General features: G+C 44.1%; 1 protein-coding gene across 1 annotated transcript in view; it reads right to left on the minus strand.

The window, feature by feature from the left end:
• The window catches only part of pik3cb (phosphatidylinositol-4,5-bisphosphate 3-kinase, catalytic subunit beta), a 48,935-nt gene that overhangs the window by 17,634 nt on the left and 7,951 nt on the right, over positions 1-23,350 (minus strand). Inside the window, exons 2-5 of the mRNA XM_079165747.1 lie at positions 20,937-21,016; positions 7,203-7,398; positions 4,700-4,928; positions 2,624-2,844 (exon numbers count right to left, since the gene is read on the minus strand). Coding sequence (XP_079021873.1) covers positions 2,624-2,844; positions 4,700-4,928; positions 7,203-7,361 — 609 coding nt within the window. The 5' untranslated portion in view covers positions 7,362-7,398; positions 20,937-21,016. The remainder of the gene's footprint in view (positions 1-2,623; positions 2,845-4,699; positions 4,929-7,202; positions 7,399-20,936; positions 21,017-23,350) is intronic.

The following is a 23,350-nucleotide window of genomic DNA, read 5'->3' on the forward strand; positions in this document are numbered from 1 at the left end:
GCCGATGGGTTCAGAGATTAAGATCAGACAAGTAGAGAAAAAGAGATTGATGGACATGAGCAACACACACACAGTCCCTGAGTTGATGGACATGTGTGTTTGTGGCTGAATGAACACACTGTGCTCTAAAAATGCATGCAGATGTGTGTGTGTGTGTGTGTGTGTGTCCTCCACAGATTGGCCACAGCCAGTCTAACATGCTTCCCTCTATTTATAGCTCAGCACTGAACCGATACCTGAGAGGGAATTATTATTTCTTTGAGGTTGAATACAAATGTCATTCATTAATAATTAACAACAAAGAAAGGCTACGTCGCATTACGGTGGAGCTACAAAACCAACAGCGCTGGGATATCATGAAATCACTTTAGTATTTTACTTTCTGAATATTATTGAGAAGCTGAAGATAAGATCAGGATGCAGAGAGAGAGAACAAGGCCGAGGTTAACCGCTGAATTATAATGCATAAGCCTAATAACACTGAACTTTGGTCATTATCACCTTAAAACAACAAACCACACTTCCTGTTTATAATGTGGCTCATTGTGTCTGACCTCCTAAATAAGACTTCCTGCCAATGTCCACCTGAGCGCCGTGGCACAGATGGCCTGTCTTTGTGTGTGTGTGTGTGTGTGTGTGTGTGTGTGTGTGTGTGTGTGTGTGTGTGTGTGTGTGTGTGTGTGTGTGTGTGTGTGTGTGTGTGTGTGTGTGTGTGTGTGTGTGTGTGTGTGTGTGTGTGTGTGTGTGTGTGTGTGTGTGTTTGATCAAAGCTCACACACACACACACACGCACGCACGTCTGGAGGGACATGACCATCTGTTTTATAATGAAATTACATTATTGATATAACAGAGGAGACGGAGAGACAAAGACAGATGGAAGGAGACAGTCAGGGAGTTCAGAGAAGGAGCGAAAAGAAGTTCATTTTAATCAGTGCTCGGGTCCCTTGAGCTGCCATGCTACTAACGTGCGTGTGTGTGTGTGTGTGTGTGTGTCCGGATGGCATAATTTCGCTGATGGTTTTGACCCACTTTAAGTTGTCACATGACTTGCTAGTTGGGCTCGGTCACATGACCACAGTGGAGCTGCCAACTGTGAGCAGAAAAAACCAGTGCATGTGCCTGCGCTGGTGGAGTCACATGGCTACTGTTTCTGCTCAAACAAGGTGGTTTTGTCTGCTGCAGCGGTGCAGTAAGTCACACTGTTATTCTGAGATGTGTGTTGTAGGGTTTCGGCTAAAAGGGTTTATGAATAGATTTGACTTTTTCTTGTTCAATTAGTAAAACGGATGACTAGTGCGAAGGTCAAACTACACACATTCTGACAGTTTTAGGAGCTCCCTGACAAAAGCCCCGGATCAGAGGCTCCAAAGCTACGTGGGAACCGTTCGAAGACGTGAGCCAAGAAGCTCGCCGATGCATCGCAGACACATTCCAGATACCAGTGAGAAAACCAAATCGACTTAAAGATTACAAGAAATTGGCTTTCTACCAAGAAGTACAAGTATCCCCCCCCAGCATAATGTAATCCATCAAAGTCCCATTTCCCATAATTCTAAACGTAAAGGACCCAATGATGTTAAATTCATTTATCTTTAAGAGTTTATTGTGTTTGTACAATTTACTGTAAGGCAAATAGATGTAACCTCAAATAACCATGAGTCCTAAGACAAGGTCCAAGTAAAAAGCATTTAGTTCTTATTATACAGTGGTTTATATTTCATTTTAATCGATATTCTCTACCATCCATCCATCTTCCTCCTATCAGGGGCCAGGCCACAGGGGCCGTCTCCCCAGCAGCGGTTTCCCAGCTCTTTCCTGGGGAACCGCGAGGAGTTTCCAGGCCGGACGAGATAAATAATCTCTCCTGCGTGTTCTGGCTCTACAGCGGGAGTCTCTCGCCTGTAGGACGTGCCGGGAAAACCTTCTAACGGGAGGTTCCCAGGAGGCCTCCTGATCAGATGCTCAAAACCAGATCAACTGGCCCTTTCCATAAGAGGTGGAGCGGAATATTCGCTACCATTAAAGTTTAATGTCTCTAATTCAAAATGCATCTTCCCATCATCGTCAGAATCTAATAAAATCAAGGATTGTAAAGGGAGAAATACTCCTGTGTCTCGTCCTATAAAGGTTCCTCCCTCTGGCCAATTTCTATATACAACAATTGTCCTGGATGTCTGTAACAGGAAGTAGACGTGCATTTTGTGACTACACTGTACCCATTCTGGGGCAAAACTAACCAATCACATTTTTTGTACAAACAATTCCTCAATGTACTAGCTATCCATGATTTTATTGCGTTTTGAATAGTCTTCACTGGTAACCTTAGTGACTATTGATTTAAACTTTGTTCCCTGTTTTCAGCTGGTGAAGGCTAAATTATTTATGACGCAAACATATGTGGACACAACACAAAGTACCGTAATGTTGCCGACCTTGTTTGTGGAGCAAAATGTTCTGCAGAGTTGTTTTTATCGTTAGATGACCTAGATTCAACAGTCCAACAGTCACCAACCAGTCTATTTGTTTTTAAAAGATCATTCTCAATCTATATCCTAAATAAATCCCAAAACGCACTGCTGAAAGTTTTCCACATTTCCAGCTCTGGACTACAGACTCTCACCTGAGACTGGTCGAAGTGGATAATGACTTTCAGGTCGGTCGGCCGGTCGTTGAGCCCGTCTGTGACGGCCGAGGGCTCCAGCTGTGGGGAGAAGCAGACCTGCAGCCACTCCTTGCACGTCATCATCTGGACCTGTTGCATCCTCTCTTCACTGAGGCGAAACATCTTGCCGCGGAAATCCTTCACCTCCTGGTCATTGATGGCATCGAGTTCATGGAGACCTAGTGGTGGAAGGGAAAGGACATCGTTACAGCACTGGTCTGAACAAGGATACATCATGATGTCAACTGTAACAATATATAGAGGAGAAGTCTTCATGTTATGAGAACTAAATAATAATCATGTCTTAACAAACGGGCACGGATCCTGATTAATCTGTTTTTTTACATGTGAAAATGAAGCTCGAGAAGTTCAAAGTGCTGTCAAGTAGTACGCTGCATATTCTAGTGTGCATGATTATGCATTTTTCAAAAGGCAACTAAAGCCTGTGAATTCAAACACCTGTGCAGCACTTGATGCCAGACACACGCACAAAGTAGCACTGAATGTGTAAAAGGGATTACGAGCAGCAGACTCTCACGGGATTAAAGCACAGCCTCCGAATATTCAAATGCCAGAGGTATGAACAGCTGTTAGTCTGATCGTACTTTATCTCTCTGCTCCCTGAAGAGCTTCTGTCTCCATCTTTTTATTTAATCAAAAAGGGTGCTGCACAATAGTCTCTTGGTAATGCAAACAACATTTAGCACTCATATGACCCTCAGCATTCAAAAGAAGGCCTCTGGACCACATTAGCTGCATTGTGTGAGTGTTCAAGCCGCTACGTGTGACTGTATTCCTGGAAAGGGAAAAAACCGAAATCACGGTTGTCCGTGTGAGTGTGTAATAGTTTGTTACTGTGCTCTGCACAAGGTTAGGTTTGTGTGGGGGACTATCCAGACGGGCCTGTGGGGTTCCTTTGGAAATCACCACATTACTCTGACAAAAGCCTTTTTAAAGATCATCTCAGAGCAAAGCGGAGCCAGGAGGGGAGAATATCAATATAGTCAAGAGTCTCCTTCAATTAGACTCAGAGCCCCGATCTTTCCCTCTGAAGAGGTCTGCTGTGACCGAAGGACTTCCATAATCCTGGATACCTCGGTCAGCAGAGGGCTGAACGCATCCGTTTGTGTGTGACCTTGTGTCACAGTGTGACTACATCAAATGAAAAAAATGTGTGCGTGCAACTGGGGCTGCAACAAGGTATTATCATCATTAATCAATGAATCTTTTTGTCTTTAAAATGTCATCAAATAGTGAAAAATGCTCGTTATGATCTCACACAGGCCGAGGAGATGGATTTAAATCAGTCCAAAGACAGAGAAAAGCAACAAACCTTCACATTTGAGAAGATGGAACCAGCCAATGTTTGCCTGAAAAAATGCTAAACTGCTGTATCAATCATCAAAAATAGTGTTTTTAGAGTAATAAGAGTTTTCTTTGAACTATAAACTAATCGTTGCAGCGATAACAGCTATTACACTGCTGGGATATATGACAGATATACGAGTCTAACTGAAGATCTTTTGTGTTGAAGTATTTTTTTTAACCTTACGCATGAATGAATATTGAGAGTTCCAACAAATGTTTGATCACCTCAGGAGGACTGGGCTTTGCTACAGTACTCATCGATCCCCTCCGCTCCTCACCAGAGATAACACAAAGTGACAGGTGATGGAAGACATGTCGGGGAGAGACGTCCAGTCGATCCTCACGCTTCCCTATCAGACCGGGACCGCTGATGGGAGCCAGCTGCAGACGGCCTCACGTCTGACGTTTGCGGTGGATGTGCTGAGTAGCACAGATACTTAGCATACTGGAAGAGGTGCTTGAGCCGCGTTGTGTGTGTGTGTGTGTGTGTGCGGAGAGATTTACCGTCCCCACTTACCAACTCTTAAGTGCATTTTCTTTATTGGGAATGTCAAACAGGGACAGCACACGGATCAATCAGGGAGGGAGTAATGTGTGTGAGAGCTTGTATGATGGCCTGCCAGTTTAAATTGAGGAAAAGGCCTTTAAAGAGGTATCCCGTCTTACCCTTGCTGATGAGCACGCCGATTTTGGAGTCCAGCAGGCGCTCTGCTCGGCCGCAGTTGCGCGTCACCAGCTTGAGGACCGGCAGGAAAGGGCGAACGTCGCACAGCCGGCGCGTTTCGTCCTCCAGCTCTTCGTGCACGGCGGCCTGGTTGACGCACTCGAACATGTGGCTCTCCATGTCGCCCAGGGAGGGAAACAGTGGGAACGACTGAGCCTGCTTCCATAAGAGCTGGAGGGGAGAAGAAGAATTGGGGTGATTTAAAAGTAAATATAAAAAATATCTGATGGTTTCTAGACCATCTCAGGGCTTCTGATGGATGCTGTATTCCTGAAATACTTTCTTTTTATTCTATGCCTCACATGTGAGAAGATGGAACCAGCCACTGTTTGCTTGAAATGATAAAGTGCTGTATCAGTTATGTAAATACCTGCAGAGTAATCTTAACTATCAATTAATCATTGCATTGATATAAGCTACTGCATCTCAATGCTTCTGGTGAATCATGACCTGAGAAGTGAAATGCCCGATTCTCATTTGGGACAAAACTAATCACAACAACATGGAACAATGACGTGAATACGTGAAGGAAAGTGTACCCTTCACGATCGGGAACAAACATGACTCACGGCAAACATGACACAGCTTCTGGGTGAGCCGATCAGGATGTGAATAATGTTTACTGCCGTGATTCATGTCCCTGTGCAGCCACAGCGTGATCACAGGGTCTGTCAGATTTCAATGTGTTTGTCTGAGGTTACACAGCTATGCCGCAACAACAGAACACTCTTGCCCTCCAAACAAATATCTTCCTGTCCGGGAACACTTGTGATTTCACGGCATGTTGAGACGAACCACAAAACAAACCTGCTTTAGAAAAGGTATCGCCGTGCTCCATCTCTGGTGATGAAACTTATAATCGTTTCCTGCAACTTAACAAGACTTCACATCTTCATTAGTATGAATGAAATGCAGTCATTCAGCAGCCTGCTCCCCTTGATAGCTGATAAGAGTCTGGTATGAAGCTGGCCTGCATACCGCTCCTGGCTTCCGCTTATCAGTCCCCCCCTCTTCCATTTATTAGTCTCCTCTCTCCTCCTTGCTTCAGTGACATATCATTTGTCACAGCTTTCCGCTGCGCCTGTACACGCTTCCCTCGGGGAATGAAGACCTTTCACGTGTGCTTTGCCAACAGATGTCTTTTCATTCACGAATACACTCAACATTTAGTCCTGGTGAACTTAAAGACCTGAACATGGGAAGAGACCGGCCTCATTGTATAGTTCCAGGAAAAATATTATTGCTAAGAAGGAATGTCTAAAGCGAACTCATTCTGTGTCTATGGTCACGTTACAGGGCTGATTAAGCCAGAAGTGATTTCTAGAAAATGTCAGACAGACAGACACACACACACACACACACACACACACACACACACACACACACACACACACACACACACACACACACACACACACACACACACACACACACACACACACACACACACACACACACACACACACACACACACACACACACACACACACACACGACTCGTTTCTTTGCTATTCAGAACAACCTCCTCAGGCTTGTATTTTACAGAGCCTGCATGTCTGGGGAAAACATGTTTGAGGTTGTGTATCAATGCAGGGGAAGTTGTCTACGTGGATCTAAATATAAATGAATGCAGCTGTGAGAAGGTTGCACACCGAGAACCTGCACAAATAGAAATGCAATCCATCGCATTACAACGGTCCTAAATACAGACGGGAATAAAATACCAACTCTGCAAAACGCATCTCTTTTTAATAGTTTAAAAAGCCGATTCAACTAATGAACTGTACAGTGCAGTTTAACAAAACACCAGCACATAGTCAAGCCTCAAGTCAAGTGGTGTTTCCATTTTTCTGGGCGACCTCCGTGTAGTTTAAATCAATAGCTGAATCACATCACAGGGGCGACAATAACCCCCAAACATTAAGACTAGCATCTTAATTACCTACACAAACTTTGTGCCGCCACTTTAGACAACGTAAGCAATTCCCTTGACAACTTCTAAAAGATCCATCAAGTCTGTGACTTCTGACATCTGCTTCACAGAATTTGCTGCAGTCACACATGATGTCATGAGCTATTTGTGTTCTGAAGAGCAACAGCTACTTGCAAACAAAAAAGAAAAAAACACACAAGCCAGCCGGCCGCAACAGCCACCTCTGTCACATTAAAGGCGTCAGATAATAACTGACCAGCTGGGTGACGTGTGTCCCTTTAAATACGTGTGCGTGCGTGTGTGTGTGTGTGTGTGTGTGGGAGGTGTTCTCCTTATTAGTCAATTAGACTACAGGCCATGTGAGGACAATAACGTGGACACACAAGTAAATACATGGATTGTATCTCCTTTAAGTGTGTTGAAAGTTGATTTTATTAATCATCCGTAGTGTTGTAACCAACCTCGCCTTCAGCGGCAACATGTGGCTACAAGTATCCCCCGGTGCCACTCACCAGTTTGATGTGCTGAATGGTGGCCTCGCGTGGAACGTCCATCTGGATGTAGATACCGGTGGGCAGCAGGAAGTCCACAGTGATCTGGTCCAGAGCGTGGCCGGCCAGGGGAGAGTGGGCCGCCCATATGTCCAGGAGGTCTGTCATGGCAGGAGGCATGGCAAAGGGCACCACACACCACCTCAACCATAAGGACCTGGAGGGAGAGAGAACAGATAGATTAGTTCTCAATTGGTCATTCGGATGCTTGAAGGCTGTGTTTTTGAGATAAGTGTAACTCAGCCTTTAAAAACTTGATTACAGTGGAGAAAAAGACAGCTGGGGTTAGAGGGCTGACAAAACAGCAACTTCAGAACTAATACAAAGCATTGGTTAGATGATCTCACAAGTTACTCATCCACTCAAACAAACAATGGGCTCTGCCCACCATCAGCGTGCTACACTCCCGTTTTGTTCTGGCTGAGGACACTTTCCCCCGGAAACCTTGCTGCTCATCTGGTGTTCCAGTCAGCCATTAGGCCATTCCTCAAAGGTTGTTTAGGCTAATCTGAGACTGGTTTAAAACAATCAACAAGACAAGTTTATGTCACAGAGCTGAGATGTTAAAAACTGATCATATCTATTCACCGTAAAACGTTTGAAGAATGACAGCTATGCAAACACGTCTTCTAAATAACTAATAAAAACACTGTTCATCTGATGAGCTTTCATCTCGCGAGACGCGAGTCATACTTCTATATAAAACCCAGAAATGTTTTTTTTTTCTTTTCTTTAACAACAAGTTGACCGGCTCAAATGATTCAGTGTCACCGAGTCCCTTTGGAGGCAGCACTGCGCCGAGTCCAGCAGGAGGCCGCTGGCTTTAACTTGGGTGAGGGCCAGTGCTCAGAGGAATGCCCACTAAGCAAACAGAACAAAAGGTCAGCCTCCCCTCCTCGCATCTGCACAATCTGCATACCCAACACACACATGCACACAGCCTGGGACCGTTCCTCTCTCCATGTTCAAAAGCACTGGCTGAGAAGAGTCTATTTCTGTCTGCAACTGAGACGTGCACAGGACTCGACATCCAGCGCATGCAGCATCGATGACATATAGACCAATAGACATGCCACTTACGGACAAGGAACACACGTGGACACATAAACACATGCATGTTAAATGCACAGCGCTCCATGGAGCTGCAGTAAGTGGCTTTTCCCAGCTGCTGGTGTAAAAAGTGCCCACAGCCTGGTTTCCATTTGGGCGTGTGCCTCAACCACAGCTGTACCGTCACGCCACTTCCACCTGCCCCTTTTTCTCATTACCCAGTCCTCAAGTGGGCCTACAGAGCATTAACTCTTCCACTCGGCCGCAGGTCCATCATCTCCATTTCGTCTCGATTCCGCCCATTAAAAGTGACAGCCCTGATTGCCTCTAATGGTCTCTCCCCCTCTAAGTTAAGTGCTCGAGCTACCGGCAGATCGGCCGCATTTATGCCGCGCGCCTCCGAGGACGGTGCAGTAAAGCTGCTGTGCATTTGGAGCCACAATCTCGGGACACTCACCATTATCGGCCACGCAAAACGGAAACGATCTTGTGTGTGTGTTCGTGTGTGTGTGTTCGTGTGTGTGTGTGTGCTGCTCAAACCGAAACATCTGGGACTTTGCAATTACTGCTTGCGATCAGGGGCGACGCAGGACATGATCAGGTTAACACAACCACTTATATTATACGTAGGAGGGTTTATGTACCAAATAAGCCCCACATACATCGAGACGGTGACACACACACACACACACACACACTTCCTGGCGGCAACTAGACAAGAAACCAGTCAAACGAACGGTTAAAAGGGGGCAGACAATGGCGAACGTCACAAAGGTGCACAGTTACACACATGAAAAGTAACACGACACCCAGCGTGTCTGTCTGATGCGTTGACAGCACTGGGCGCTCAGGGGATGGATGAACAAGTGTATGTGTATGCACGTCTACAAACGCATCTTCACACCAGACAGCTTGAATAGAGTCTCATCCTGCTGTGATGGAGACAAACTCTATCTCACACACACACACACACACACACACACACACACACACACACACACACACACACACACACACACACACACACACACACACACACACACACACACACACACACACACACACACACACACACACACACACACACACACACACACACACACACACACACACACACACACACACACACACTTCACAGGTGAGCAGGGTTATTGAGGATATGGTGGCAGATAGCCAGAGGTCTGCTGCAAGGTCAGGTTTCAGTGGGCGGATCAGTGGGGGGAACAGGCAGAGTTTGCGAGATCGGGGAGAAAGGAGAGTTTCATGTGACAACAAACAGACGGGCCTGAAGGGATCGGCCAACATTAGCAGAATGTTTCACTCCGGAGCCTCCGGGGTCACAGCTCCCGGGCACACTTCAAAAAGGACTATTTGTGTTGGAAGGGGCAGAAATATGACCCTGCTTGCATGTGCGTCGCCTGGTTTTCTCTGCAGGCCGAGGCATATTTTGTGTTTATGTAAACAACTGTAATTCAATACATTTGTCGCAACTTTGGATCATGAATTTCTTCAGGTAGGAGGATTCATTGTTGATCTGAATGCTCCCCCGCTCGTTTCTTTTCACAAACATCATCACGGCTTTAAATCTTCATGTCTGATCAAATATCTGCGGATGCACTGAGAAAGAGGGAGTGTTTGATCTACCAGCTCTCCTTTTGATTTACAGAGGGAAGCATGCTGGTTTCATTCAAACGGCCTTCACTTCCGAAGATGAGAACACAGGCGCGCAGGACGCCACGACCACAAAGAAAGTCCAGCCTCTGTTAACACAGACGAGGCAAATCACTGCTTGTGATGGAAGTACTGGTTCCTCTGAATCCAGTGACAGTGACATGTTGTGAAGGCCCAGATGCATTTATGGTTATTTAAACACTGGTGTTACTCAGCACTCTCTTTCTAAAGCTCCCTCTGTCTGACAGTCGGAGGCCTGTGAGGCTCTTTACAATGGTGTGTGTGTGTCCACGCGTCTCTGTGTGACTGACTGAAAAAGAAGGGCTAACATAAATAGTTTGTGTGTGTGTGTGTGTGTGTGTGTGTGTGTATAAAAAAAGCTCATGGCTGGTGATTAAGGGTCCCGTGACACATTTTCTTCCACAACGTGCTAAAAATAAAGTTCACAAAGAGGATCTGAGTCCTCGTCACCTCCCCGCTACAAACACTATACTGCAGTAAAGTGTGGAGACGATCACACAGGCAATACTGAGACCGGCTGAGTCAGCGTTTCCACCTATGGGCAAGAAGAATGAGAGAGAGAGTGTGTGTGTGTCAATTTGAAAAGACTCCAATGGCTCCACCCAGCACATCTTTCAAAGAAAGAAGATACAATTATGTTTACATCTCACAGAAACACATATTTTGGTTACCTGATGAGTTAAAGTCATTTAACAAGAATTCTCTAGCTAGATGTTATACATACTATATATACTTTTCTCTGTATTATCTCACAGTAAAATGAATATATTTGGGGTTTAGATTGTTGGTTGGAACAAAAAAAGGACTTTGGGATGTTTAGACGGGTATTGTTCATAGTTTTCAAATAATTTACAAACCAATCGATAACCCGATTAACTGAAAGCAGAACAATCAATAAATCAAAACACTCAATAATTGCAGCCCTGATTTTACTACGACGTTGGTTTGTTAGTGCCACCACCGCATATCCTGTTTCACTCTCAGCCGCTAACCACAGTGGCACGGAGCGAAGCGCACCGACCATGACGCTGTAGCACGACAAAGCCAGACGCTGCTGAGCTGCACCCACACGGTCTGTAGACTAAATGCTCTTAAAGTCACAAGAGGCAAGGACAGAAACCTAAAAGCATTCCAGCTACGGCACGCGGTCCATTCATTTAAAAAGGGACACGTTTGTCTCTTAATCAATGATTACTGAAAACTCAGCTAAGGGACGACCTCTCTCAGAGCGGCAGAGAGGAATGAAACGCCTGTGTAGCTTTGGGCTCAATATACTTACTGTGTTAATATCCGGCTGACTATTAGAGTGTGTGTGTGTGTGTGTGTGTGTGTGTGTGTGTGTGTGTGTGTGTGTGTGTGTGTGTGTGTGTGTGTGTAACAGAAAAGCTGTATGTTTGTGTGGGTGGTGTGTGGATAAGCGGTCAGCTGGTGTGTGTGTGTGTACTGTGACTGGAGTGCATGTGAGTCACCAGTGGAGCACTTACTGTATTTAGGAGTGGACTGTAGACAGTAAACACACATTCAGGTGGAACGGTCACTAACTCACACACACACACACACACACACACACACACACACACACACACAGAGTCAGTGACAGAGACCTGTGTGTGTGTGTGTGTGTGTGTGTGTGTGTGTGTGTGTGTGTGTGTTTGCACACAGTTACTGCTGTGTTTCTACAATAAGTACTTTCAAGTTGCGTTTATTGAACCTCTCATATTACACTCATGACATTTTTTGATTGTCAGATCTTTGCTGCATTCTATTCAGCGGTTGAGGAAGTGTTCAGATCCTTTGAATACCACACTGTGAAAACACTTACAAGAAACCTTACCTTAAAAAAAAAAGGTATGCAAGTATTATCAGTAAAATGTACTTTAAGTAGCCGATAGCAGTCATTGTGCAGTAAAATGTTTCCTGTAAGTGTTTTTGGATTAATACGACTGCTGTGATTATTTGTATGTTATTCCATGCTCTAGATGTTTAAGGTTGTGCTAATCTGAACTCCTTTATACACTGCTGGGTAGTTTAATCCACAGCAATGGATCATATTCTATAATATCATCATGAGTTTGTAGCGCCGCTTGTGACGATGCATTTTCCAGCTGATCAGTGAGAACGTTTAAGTACCATATTCAGCTTAATAAGTAGGAGAATTTACTCAACACAAAAAAAAGGTGTAGTTTATGGATTTATTTGGAAATCTAATTTAAAATCACCAAATTTGGAGGAAAATTGTAATCTGAAACGGTCAGCCAAATGTAGTGGAGTAAAAACTACAATATCGGCCTCTGAGATTTAGTGGAGCAGAAGTATAACGTTGCATAACATTTGTACAGAACTACTTTCTTACATTCCACCACTAATTCTACTATTACAGAACTATGTCTTGCTTCAGTGCCTCAGCTCATTCACAGGGATCAGTTTCATCCAACGTTACAAATCAAAACTAGAATCTTAGTGTTTGAATCGTGCTCAGAACTGGAGACGAGGAAGTGTCTTGAAACCAAATCCCCTGTAAAAATATTCTCACACCCACCAAAGAACAAATTGTCTCCATGCATATCGTATCTGAGAGGAAGCATGGATTAAGTGATAGAGTGGGAGCTTGTGTGAGTGTGTGTGTGTGTGTGAGAACCAACCACATCCGGACAGCTAACAGCGCTCCATCATAATAACCTCTTCCAGTGACACAGAGGCACATGCCCACTTCTCAGACAGGAAGCAATGACACTAGACAGGAAATGAGTGACAAGCAGAGCAAAACTCCCCACCAGTCATTCATAAAAAGCTGATGAACACTGAATCAGAGAGTCAGCTGCCATTCTTATTCCTGAAGAGCTATTTTTAAATGTTGTTCACTGAATTCTAGTCAAAATCAAGGTTTGTTTATGCACATATAGTCAAACTGAGTCCACAGCACACACATTATCACCGTGTGTTTTAAAGAAAAGATATAAAAAGGATACTTCAACCAGGCGGAAACCTCTAGTTCTAAAAAGTAAAACCAATGTGGAAGTGTCTTCAAACGTGCATTCTCGCTACTGACCAGCAGGTGCAAAAAGAAGTCTGATTGTATAGAAGTCTATGAGAAAATGACTACTTCTCTCTTGATTTATTACCTCAGTAAACATTGTAAACATGAGTTTATGGTCTCAATCTCTAGTTTCAAGTCTTCTTCAATACAGCATGATGTTCATTTAGTAAATCTAAAAAAATAGACCATAGAGCAGGGTATGCTTTAGGGCGGGGCTACCTTGTGATTGACAGGTCACTACCCTACCAGAGCTGTATACGGCTTCTCTAAGTCACTCCTCCGCCGCACAAATAAGGTCGCTGGTCGCAAAAAAATCCAAGATGGCGACAGTCAAATCGCGGAACTCAAGGCTTCAATTCAGCAGTCCATTAACCAATGGGTGACTATGTCCACTTCTTATGTACAGTCTGTGATTTCAACAGATTTTGACTGTCGATCTGTACGCTGCTACACTTGACCAGGTGCAGCCAACATCTGTAGAGTAATGAATTGGGGATTTCAGGTGCAGGAAGCTCTCTCTACCCTCCGACACCGACTGTGTCCCCCTCATATCTACATTTTCACCCATCTTTACTTTCTCTTCAGGAATGTTCTTGGTTCCGCTGACTGGGCGCCGGCCTCCGCTCATCTCACTGGTATGTCAGTTATCTCCATTCCACGCTGAAGGCTGACTCAACAGACGGCCTGCCCGACCATCTTATTGCTTTTAGGCAGACGGCGGAGCACGAACACCTTGAATAAATCGCTTGCTGAACGCCACCGTGACGTTTTCACCGAGACATTTTGTGCCGAGCAAGTCCAAACGTCCTGCACCGCTTAAAATCTATGTAATAAATGTTCCACAATTAATCCACCGTGACACTGATCATCTCCAATCCACTGCCGATTGTTACATCACAGGCAGGAAAAGACGACATCTCATATCACCGGCAATCTCCTGTGACAACTGTGCACCAACAAATCAAAAGTACCTCCATCCGTGACATCACGATGAGTCACTCTAACAGATGGATCGTGACAGTGCAAGTCTGCACCGGGACTACATCAAGTTCTGAATGATGTTAGGCGGTTTAATGTGCACTCCTGGCCATCTATTTCTGCATCAGGGGGAGGGATGGAGGGAGACAGACCGAGGAAGATCCTTTTCATGCACACCGCAGATTGCTCTGAGAGCAGCGGATAATTCCTCCAGCAATACTCGTTATGGCAGCAACGATGCACCGCTCGTGTCCTCTGCGTGCACTGCAGCTGTGAATGCACATTTGTAGAGGACCGTCCGCGCAGGTATGCAAGCTGTGACTGTGTGTGTGCAGTGTGAGTAAATGAACTAAGAGGCAGACTAAAGACAAAATCATATCGTGTTTGAATGAATGAACGTAAAATCTCCAAAACATCTTGCACATTGAATAGATTGAAGTACACATTTGTAACTTTTATGTACACGTCCTTTCGTCCAAAGCTCGTGTCTTGCATCTTGAAACCTTGACCCGTTATGTCACACACACCTGCAGTGACGTCACCGACCGGTAGAGTGAACGGCTTCAACGGTGCATTGAAAAAGGTTGGAGACACTTTTGAAAAAAAGAGAACAAGGAAACATTTATTTTGGAAAAGCAGTTGCCTGGCAACGACTTAAAACCTCTTTCTCACCAAGCATATTTACGTACTGTACTTTTAGCTTCCCATGTCGAAAACATGAACTCACAAGTTCCACTTTAAAAGACGGCATCGGTTTGAACCTGCCTGGAACAAACTGAACTGTGTTACGCATGAGTGCAAGTGTGTGTGGTAATAACAGAGTCATGACACAGAGGAAACTCAGCTGAAACTAATGCACAGTCCCCGTTATAAATACCACCTTCAGGAAGGTTATGACGTTCAGTTATTGTTTTAGATTCAACTGTATTGTCCACTACATTTAAATCAATGAGGGTAAGCTAAAGAACAGAACTATCTGAGTGTATATTTATATGTCACTGTATTGATAAATCATCATATTGATGCAAAAGTCTTGTAAATCCAATGTAGCCATGAAGCCGCCATTGATCTGCAGCATTGCCTTCAATGGTCTACTTCAACCAGACGTATTAAAGTAACTAGAACCTCGGTCGAACGTGTGTAGCAAAACCTCTGGTGGGTCATGTGGTGCTTTGAGCTCCATGTGCTGATGGGAAGTAGAGAATGATGATGATAATGACGGTGTGATCTTTAAAAACAAGCGTAATATATTCTGCCGTTTTGATTCACTGCACCAAAAAGTCATCAGATTCACAGAATTCTATATGCAAATCTTAGTCATACAACGTCAAGTAGGGTTGGGCGATTGGCCGGATATATCGGCCATCTGTGATTGGACGAGTTCATCGCCGTTTTATTTTATTTTTTTTGCCAATTTAATGGTCTGCCCTCATAACAAACGTAAAGAGATCGAGAGACATAACCCCAGAGGACAAACTGGAAGTTCTCCTCGGTGAAGGACAGCAGCTCCTCTGGAAGCTAAATAAGTAGCCTGAGACTAATAGATCCACAAGTTACAAGCTACTGTATTTAATTGTAGTGTAGTGTGTGTGTGAGCGAGAGAAAGAGAGGGAAAGATATAGAAAGACAGAGAGATAGAAAGAGTGAGAGAGGGCACAGGGAAACAGTGTGTAGAGCCTATTCTCACATCTAAATCTGTAAAATGAGGGTTTATTTCGACCAAACCAGAGTTGGCGATTGTCAGAACGACTAACCAAGACTGTTTTGGTGGTTAAACAGACCCTACAGAGGGTTAAAGTGTAGTGGAGTTAGTCTGTGTTGATCTACATACTGCACATGTAAGGTAAGGCAAGTTCAGCCCTATAGTACATCCCATACATTATGCATCAACAGGTGATACACTGGAGCAGTGAGATTATAACTCAGTGCTGCTACAGATCAGACTGGGACACAGTGGGTTTCATCAATGAGTGTGTGTGTTACCTGAAGAATACAAAGTGAGGAGAGGGCCACGACTAGATGAGTATACGAGAGAACAACAATGCTGTTGCATTAGTGACCATGGTAACAAGCCTCACTTCTTAAAAATATCAATTAGCTTAAAAAAACCCCAAAAAAACATTACAGCACAGTGAAACACAAGGCGCAGGTACGACCGGCATTGAGACGTCGTGACTACGTTGCAGATAATTCAGGAGTAATTTGATAGGATATGGATTTTAATCGTCCACATAATGAAGACGGGTTATGAGTTCATCTCACTAGCTTCCATCTCTGTGAGGAGGGGGTGGTGTATGTGTATATATATATATATATATATATATATATATATGTATGAAGTAAAGCAAGCGTAAGAGTTGAAAATAACATGCAGGGAAGTGACAGAGAGGAAGAAAACCAGACAGAGGGGCGCCGAGAGAGAGCGAGGAGAGAGCTAAGTGTGATACAATGTGTGAATGTAGTTCGCAGGACCGAACTGGGCGTCCACAATAAGCCTCTGTTTTTTTGGGGGTGTGTGCGTGTGCGTGTGCGTGTGCGTGTGCGTGTGCGCGGACGGTCCCGTGCCCTGCACAAACACTGCCCTTGTGTTGCCCTTACCCCCATCAACCCGATCAACCAAACCAACCAACACACACACACACACACCACACACACACTAAACTACAGTAAAAACACTGAGGCTGGAGGGGGTCATCAGGGTCACATGGTGCTGGTCCTCCTGCAATAAACAACCACATGATTTACTGTATGATGCAGAGTGAGACCTGTAGCTTCAGGCAGCTTACTCAAACCTTCCATAGACACACACACACACGGGTCAATGCCTCAGCACATGTAAATAAGCTGCATGTTTTAGTCAAAGCAGAACTGATTAAAGCCGATAACACTACAGTTATACACACACCGGCCTTCCTCACGAGCACGCAAGCAAAGCACCCAAACACAGCTGATGTCGGATACCTTTACTGAAAAGCTAAGGACTATGCAAACTCTTATCGCAACCACATGTCATTATTCAAATCAAGCTGCGATACACAAAAACACACTACGGGGGGGGGGGGGGGGGGGATTCTGTGAAACAGGAAATGGAGAAACTAAATTTCCACACAGGTTGTCGAGTTGGATCGTGTACTAACAGCTACTCTGTGAGGGTCACATAAAGATTAGCTTTTGTACCATTTTACATTTTTTTTTTTTAAAGGACAGAGGAAGCCTTCTTTGGAAACTGACAAAGAGGAAACAATGAACAGCTATCATGAGGGAGTGAACATGTTTTTCCGTTCTTGAAGTCAATATTGTTTCCATTGCAAACACAATTCAACATCTTACGACGAAAGCCGACAATAGAGAAAACATTCATGATGACAGCTGTAACCAGAGAAGGTGAACTCAGTGGAGAGCAGATCTCCACCAGGTGTGTCGAGCGATTATTTAGGCTTTGAATCTATTTTTCTTCCACCAACACGAGTGTAAATGTGAGGTTGATGGCCACCCACACATACGATGCAGTTTGCTGCAGCAGAATGAGAGATTAGCCGTGGACAGACAGAGGTGCTCACACACTCACTCACGCTTCTCTTGTCGGAGAAACCTACAGATTATTGTTTTTATTAATGGGACCGTAATTGACCCCCCCCCCCTTACATTTCGGCACATATGTGAACCGTGGAATAAGTACAAAGCCTAACCGTCAGAGTTCATCTTTATCGATCAGGATAATGATGAAACCCCCCCCTAACTATCATCAATACGACTCATCAATACAGCTACTATTGTGCATGGAGGCTCTAGCATCCATTCACAACCACAGAAGAAGAGTCTGACAGAACAATGTGTAAAAAAAACTAGTTCAGCAACACACAGAACACAGCTGATTGAGAGGCTGTTTAAGGTCATTGCCAGAAGCACAACTCACTTCAATGAGAGACTTCAAAAGAGGGAATTGATTTTAAAGAAAAGCCCCCCCCTCACACATACATACACAGAGAGATTATATCGTAAAACAGTGCAGAGCTTGGAAAGAAAATGGACAAAAATAACACTGAGCTGTCGTGAATGCAGCGGGGATGGCTCCCACACACACTGCCGATTTATTTTTCAGTATTGGTCTCTCAGTATCTTGCCAAACCTCCATCTATCTCCGTCGTAAACAAAGGGCCACACATTGGCACTGAATGACACACACACACACACACACACACACACACACACACACACACACACACACACGACTGGAAATGGGAGACGTTTCTTGGCTCCGGCTGTCATCTCGCTATAGAGGTGACCGGGTTGCTGGGAACTCTTCGCTGCGGTAAACGACACGCTGACGTCCGCCTCTCCAGTTTATACATCCATCCGTATGTCTGCCTCCACGCACACACAGCCTCCCTGTCTGTTTAACTATTAATATCGCGCACACACAAGCCGACGTTTTCCACAATAAAAAATACATCTCTTGTTACGGCATACAATGCAGCATACACGTAATCTTCCTGTCGTTTTGCTCCGTCTATAATTAGATAACTGTGGCAGTATTTGTTGTATTGTCCAGCTGAAAACACAGTCTCCTCTAATTATAACACGACCTCTGTAATACGTCGGGTAGCGAGGTCAGCGCCACAAGGATAATGCCACCCAAACACACTCCTGAGAATGAGCCCAAGGGCCGGGCTTCCTGGGATTGTGCGAGTCAAAAAGGGTTGCAACACGATCAAGAGGTCATTTCTTGGAAAAAAAAGAAATAAAAAAAAACAGCAGTCAGCTTAAACGTTCATTTGTCTCATGAGACGCTATGCGACGAGCTGGCAGTGCCATTAAGACTCCCTCTGCTCTGTGGCGATAACACGGCGGTGTCGGATGGGAACATCACCGGAGACAGAACATCGCATGAGTAATTGGATCAAGCCATTCTTTCCACATTTGAGTGGGAGTGAAGGGAACGAGGGGAGACAAACGGAGAGCACAGGTGGGAGGCCTCTGTACTGATTATTGGTGGCATTAATGGCCACCGCCGGCACCGATTGACAGCAGGAAAATGTTGTTTTATGCTCATAGATGTCAAACCTGCACCTGCACTAGCGGTGGGCGATGCAACCGCAAATTTATCTCCCAGTATTTTTGTTGGGGGGGGGGTTTGCAGTGATCATGGTATTATATCACAATATTAGAGAATTAAAAAGGGATACTAAACCCAAAACATGATTGTACCAAGTTTCACTCTAGTGACAATGCAAGGGAACATATCTTAAAATGAGGTCGAGACCTACATGTGTTTTGGGAAGAGTCCGCCCTATAATGTCAATGTAATGTTATTTGTGATAGTAAAACCCATGCTGTTGTTCAATGTATGAATTTACAGAGTTTGAAAACACGCAGCGTAGACGCCGTCGGACCAGTGCCGCACTAAAGACACAACCTGTGCCGCTGTATTCGTAAATCATTACACCTGAGATCAGCAGGAAGTGAACACAGTGTTTACTTACTGTTCAACATGCCATCGTGGTGAAGACCAGCAGGAAATAAAACTGCAAATCAGAGTCCGAAGTCTTTGCTCCTATGCCAACGAATGAACGCCTTCGGAGTGCAGCTAACAAGTATTTTCATTAAGCCCAATTTGACGGATTCAAATTGCTTGTTTTATCCAACAAACTGTCAAAAACTACCACAGAATACTAGAAAAACAGCAAATACTTACATTTGAGAACCTGATATTTCTACTTAATAAATTAGATATATTTTCTGACTAACTTCTTGAGGGCAAAGGAGAGCATGTGGTGAGTAACGACAGAAAGAAAAAGAAAGACAAACTGTATTCTGCGCTTGATAAGCAGCAGACTCATACTTCACTGGTGATAACCAGGGCTGGAGCCATAAACTGGGTCAGTAGTACTGAGGGGGCCACGGTTGAATACTTTAATGGTTAATTTTACATCCGATATTCATCCAATCACAAAGAAGGGCCTGTTCATCAGCTCACCGGGCAGCGTTTCTGATTTGAGTTGTTGCTGCACTTGGCATTCTTTCCTTTGTACAAGTATTGTATGCAACAAGGCGGTTGGAGATATATATACAGTCCTTGTACAGTTGGAGATGTATATCTCGCACTGTTACAGAAACAGTCCCAACTCTGGCTGAAGATGGCTCAGGGTGCACTGCAGACTTTCATCATGTTGACTGGAGCCCAGAGAGGAACAAGAACAGGAAGGGAATGAAGAGAAGCTGATCATTTTCATGCACCGCTGTAGTGACACAAGATAAAAACAACACAGGACCCATTGTGTTGTACTATCATTATGTAACAATCCTAATATTATTCATATTATAATTTTTAACAACCTTAATGCCAATAAGTCACATTGAATTGAAGGCATGTCTAACTTATTTATCTTTAACTGTTTCGTGCATTCTGATTTCTTTGTATATCGTATAATTTTGTGGGGCCAAGCCAACCCTATAGTAATGCAGTCCCTCGGTTTACATACGATGATATTAAAATGTTATTTTTTTTAAATATTCTATTTACTCCTGACTGCAGAATAAGCCACCATAAACCTATATAAAAAGGCGCAGTCATGCAAAACAACTAACGATTTTAAAATGTCCAGACAAGTTCCAGAGTCAGAGTCACAGTTCGGAGGAAATGTGATGCATCACAAGCGATGCAGTGCGAGTGTACCGAGGTAGTCCGACATGAAAGTGAAGCACGCTGGCTGACTTCCACACATTCCCCGCCTGTCAGGACGACGCCTACTCTCCCAGATTCCAGCCAAGTCAGCACTCCATTCCTCCTCTCCCACTTACGTACCGGAACACACAGTAGCATCGCAGGTAGAGTAGGGCAAGATCATTACAAGACACAGCATGCTCTCTCACACACACACACACACACACACACACACACACACACACACACACACACACACACACACACACCTTACCTGCTGTTTCCTAAAGTCTCTTATTCCCTGTGCCTCTGCTCGTTGCTGGGGGTGTCTGGATAGCGGATGGGACACTGCATCTGATGGACGAGAGGACAAAATAAACAAACCGTTAGTTGACGTTTCTGCACGTAAGAAGTTGAAACGGTCAAAGTGAGAGACTAGCGCTCTCTCACACACACACACACACACACACACAAACGTCATTCGAGATAAGACAACAGGAAGTAGAGAGCGCAGAGCGCCCCGTCTGACCCGTCCCTCTTCTCTTACCATCTATTCCCTCTGCCTCCTTTTTCTAGGACACCTGATCATTTCCCTTCCACTCCAGCTCACTGCGGAGATCATTTTAGAAATCAATGACGAAGCACAATGCAAGAATATCCATCCGGCAGGCTTTTTATTTTTAATTCTGGGAAGACAGAATACTCTGATACATCTGCTTGTTGTTTCAGAGGAACATATTTTAATGAATGAACACCACGTGTGGGAGAACGACGACGTATGATTCACCTTTTCCTTTTGTGGCCGTTCATTTTTAACAAGCAAATTAACTACAAGCATCGCATGTGACGACCGCTGATATTGACATGTTCACCGCGGCCTGAAGTGGTTAAAAAACAAAGCCAAGTAAAGACACGTTAGTTTTACAGTGAGGCTGGAAGCAAAAGGCGTCGTGGTGAAAGAAAGTTTACTGATGTTAATGTATTAACTTTGTGTTTAATCACAACAATAAGGTCCTTCAATGTGCATGTTTTAACTAGATGGCTACTGAACGCTTACATTTTGACCAGCCACTTAATAGATTTGTTTGTTTGGTGAGTGAAGCACATCGAACAGCAACCTGCATATTTTACCAGCATTGGGCTGGTGGATGGTGATCATTTTGTACCATGGTGGTGTGCTAATACCAGGAATATAAAGATACTATCGAGGGCGTTTTTCACCTTTTTATACACAGAATTCACGGAATGATCAAGAAAATTGTCATCAGCTTGATCAATGAAATATTATAGTTCTTTTTATCACCGGATAATTCTTTGGGGTACATAATGTTTAATTATCTAACAGCAAAAGGTACAATTTATATATTTTGTAAGTCTGACAGAATCAGTGAAAACATTATTTGTGGAGTCATTGTCACCTTATTCAAGTTTGGGCTTCTCAGAAGTCTTCTCTAGTAAACCTAAAATCCACATGTGAAAGTAGAAAACCTAAAGAACAAGACCCGTGTGTGTGTGTGTGTGTGTGTGTGTGTGTGTGTGTGTGTGTGTGTGTGTGTGTGTGTTCCATAGGCCTCCATCAGAACCATCTGCCGACAGTTCAAAGAGGAAACCAAGATGTGAACCGAGCGATACGGTAAACAAATATACAGCTTGTCAAAAACGCACAGTGACGCCCAGCACGTCGATGACACGCAATGTGCGCACACACACACACACACACACACACTCTAATAGAGGCCAGTAAACTTCCTGTTTTCCGCCCCAGTGGTTAAGATGCTCAATCAGGGTGTGACACAGAGGCTCACAAAAACAACCGGTCAGTGTGTGAGTGAGTCGGAGATGTTTTATATTAAAAAAGGCACAGTGATATAACGAGTTTGAAGAAACCAGAAATTCATAAAAAGAGATGAGACTCTGGGTTTTCCCCAGAAAAGAGGCTTAATAAAGGATTTTGTGTTTCCTCCACAAACGGTTAAACCACACGCGGGACGATCAGTGCCAGGAAGTGCTCAGATACACACACGATGATAAAATCTCAGTTTAACTGGCCGAGCCGACTGGATTCAGCTCAAAGCATCACATGATCCACAGCAAGCGTGTGCGTTACAGTGATTTTAGGACAAAGTGACGGAGACACAGAGAGCATTCACTATGGACCGGTTCAGAGATGACGTTCTTGCCGGAGGGCCTTGCCCAAAGTTGGCTCTGCTCTGATCTGGAAACAACTGCAGTCCAACGTCAATGGATTTTTTGGGCCGATGCCGAATCTGTGATTTGATATTTTGATATTCTCACAGATCTCTAGATGGATTTCTTGGAACCCTAAAGTTTAGGTTTATTGCTCGCCATTGGGCTACTTTTGTAATTTTTCATGAAAGAGAAAATCAAAAAGACAAACTACAGTATTCTCTATTCAAGCAGGAACTCATGAACATATTTAGCAAGATCCTGACTTCATACGAGAGGTCTACTGACCTTTACAGACGTGAATCTGACTCAAAATCATGACTTAAGGGTAGTTTTACAGATTATAGAAAGCATGAATGCAGCTCGTATCAATAAGCTAATGCTAAGCTAACCTACGACAAAGATTACAATCCTACTATAGTGTTGTCTCGATACTGTATTGTCTAACTTCGACAAAATACCGTGAAAATTATAATGATATTATATTTTTGATGCCACAGG

The sequence above is a fragment of the Pholis gunnellus genome (assembly GCF_910591455.1).
Source record: "Pholis gunnellus genome assembly, chromosome: 9".
Lineage (NCBI taxonomy): Eukaryota > Metazoa > Chordata > Actinopteri > Perciformes > Pholidae > Pholis > Pholis gunnellus.